The sequence below is a fragment of the Mytilus edulis genome, chromosome 11, assembly GCF_963676685.1.
Source record: "Mytilus edulis chromosome 11, xbMytEdul2.2, whole genome shotgun sequence".
NCBI lineage: Eukaryota > Metazoa > Mollusca > Bivalvia > Mytilida > Mytilidae > Mytilus > Mytilus edulis.
The window spans coordinates 66,662,765-66,664,945 of NC_092354.1; the positions used below are offsets into that span (position 1 = coordinate 66,662,765).

At 37.7% G+C, this 2,181-nt stretch overlaps 1 protein-coding gene across 1 annotated transcript; it reads left to right on the forward strand.

Moving 5' to 3' along the window:
- The first annotated feature begins 752 nt into the window (after positions 1–752).
- Positions 753–1,175, forward strand: LOC139494500 (uncharacterized). The gene has a single exon (XM_071282659.1). It carries the CDS (start codon positions 753–755, stop codon positions 1,173–1,175), a length of 423 nt encoding a protein of 140 aa, XP_071138760.1.
- Positions 1,176–2,181: the final 1,006 nt, after the last annotated feature.

The window sequence follows — 2,181 nt, forward strand, 5'->3', positions numbered from 1 at the left end:
CATGTGGACTCTGTCAAAAATCAGTCAAAACTATAGACCAAGCTGTCATGTGTGATACGTGTGACACATGGTTCCACATTAACTGCGAAAACATAAGCGAAGACATCTATAACCGCTTAATTAATTCAAATTGCTCCAGGTATTGTACAAATTGTGGACTACCCCGTTTTGCCACCAGCTTATTTGAATCAATGTTAATACCTGAAAATTTAAATTCATAAAACACATTAGATGAATGTAACGAGTCATTGAACTATAGTAATCCAGGTTCACCTCAAATGACATCTTCACCAAAATCAATCATTACTAAGAAAACAACAAAACACAAAAAAGACCACTACCATCTGACACAGAAAAAAAAATAGAATTGATAATAACTGTCAATCATTGAGAAGGAGAAAACGACATCTTCCTGACAGCTGTAGGAAAAATACAACCACATATAATAATAGGTATTTAATCATGGCTTGCCCCATCAATTAAAAATGGAGACATATTCCCTGATGGATTCAAAATGAATGTATACAGAAAGGATAGACAATCCGGTAAAAACGGCGGAGTCTTTGTAGCCATCACATTCTTGAGTGAAGAAGCAGTAGAACTTCAGAGTAATGCTGAAACAAAGATTACATTGCACTCGGGTAATAAAATCTTTGTAAGATATACCATCCACACACAACAGACATAAACTCAACATCGTTGCACCAGATGATAAACCAAATCCAAAGACATTTTTCTCTTTTTTGAAATGCATGAGGAAAGAAACAGCTGGAGTCCCACCATTGCAACATGAAGGACAAACACCAAACGACACAGTTGACAAAGCAAACATATTAAACTACCAATTACAATCAGTGTTTACTGAAGACAACAAAACTGAAATACCAAATATGGGAAATAAAAAATTCAACAGAATGAATGACATCAACATCACAATAAATGGAGTAGAAAAGCTGCTGAAAGAACTCAACCCTAACAATGCAAGTGGGTCAGACCATCTCACCCCAAAAATACTGAAAGAACTCCATCACGAATTAGCTGCAACAGTCACTTTCTTGTTCAATGAATCAATGTTTCTAGGAAAAACACCAACAGACTGGAAACCCGCATTTGTTTGTCCAATCTACAAGAAAGGGCCACGCCATGAAACAGCAAACGACAGGCCTGTCTCATAAACCTGCATCCTTTGCAAGTTAATGGAGCATATCGTAGTATCCAATGTCTAGAAACTAATAAAATACTATCCGAATTTTAACACGGCTTAAGAAGTAAGAGATCGTGTGAGACACAACTCATAGGCCTGATACATGATCTCACATGTACGATGGACTTAAAGACACAAACAGATATGATAGTCATGGACTTTGCAAAAGGCATTTGATACATGTAAAGTCAGCCATCCACGCCTGCTATACAAGCTCAGACACTATGGGATAAGAGGTAAAAATCACAAATGGATCTCAGCATTTTTAGACAACAGAACACAGGCAGTTGTACTGGAAAATAAGTATTCAGACAAAGTTGGAGTAACATCTGGAGTACCCCAAGACAGTGTACTTGGACCGGTCATTTTCCTTATCTTCATCAATGACATCACTGATGATATACAGTAAATAATCCGTCTGTTTGCTGATGATTGCACCATCTATCGGCCAATTAGAACAAACAAAGAGCAAGCCATCCTTCAAAAAGATCTGACTACCCTGACGGAATGGGAACAGAAATGGAAAATGTATTTTATGTCAGCAAATGCAACGTAATGCACCTAACAAGATCTAAAAACCTAATAAACCAAATAACATGCATGGTAAACAACTAGAAGCAGTCACAGACACGAACTACTTGGGACTCACCATCAATGATGACTTTAGCTGGAACCTACACATACACAACGTTGTAGCCAGTGCAAACCAAGCACAAGGAATGCTTAGCAGAAACATCAAAAAGCTCCACAACAAACAAAAACCAATTCTGTCAACGCACTTATAAGACCAAGAGTGGAATATAGAGCAGCCATATGGACTTCCTATACGCATGAAAATATTTACAAAAAGAGCGGGTACAAAGAAGAGCAGCTCGCTATATTTTCAACGACTACAGTAACGAATCGAGTGTCACAAGCATGATAAGCAAGCTTAACTAGATACATTTACCTCTCTACCAACGAAGAGTGAACATCAG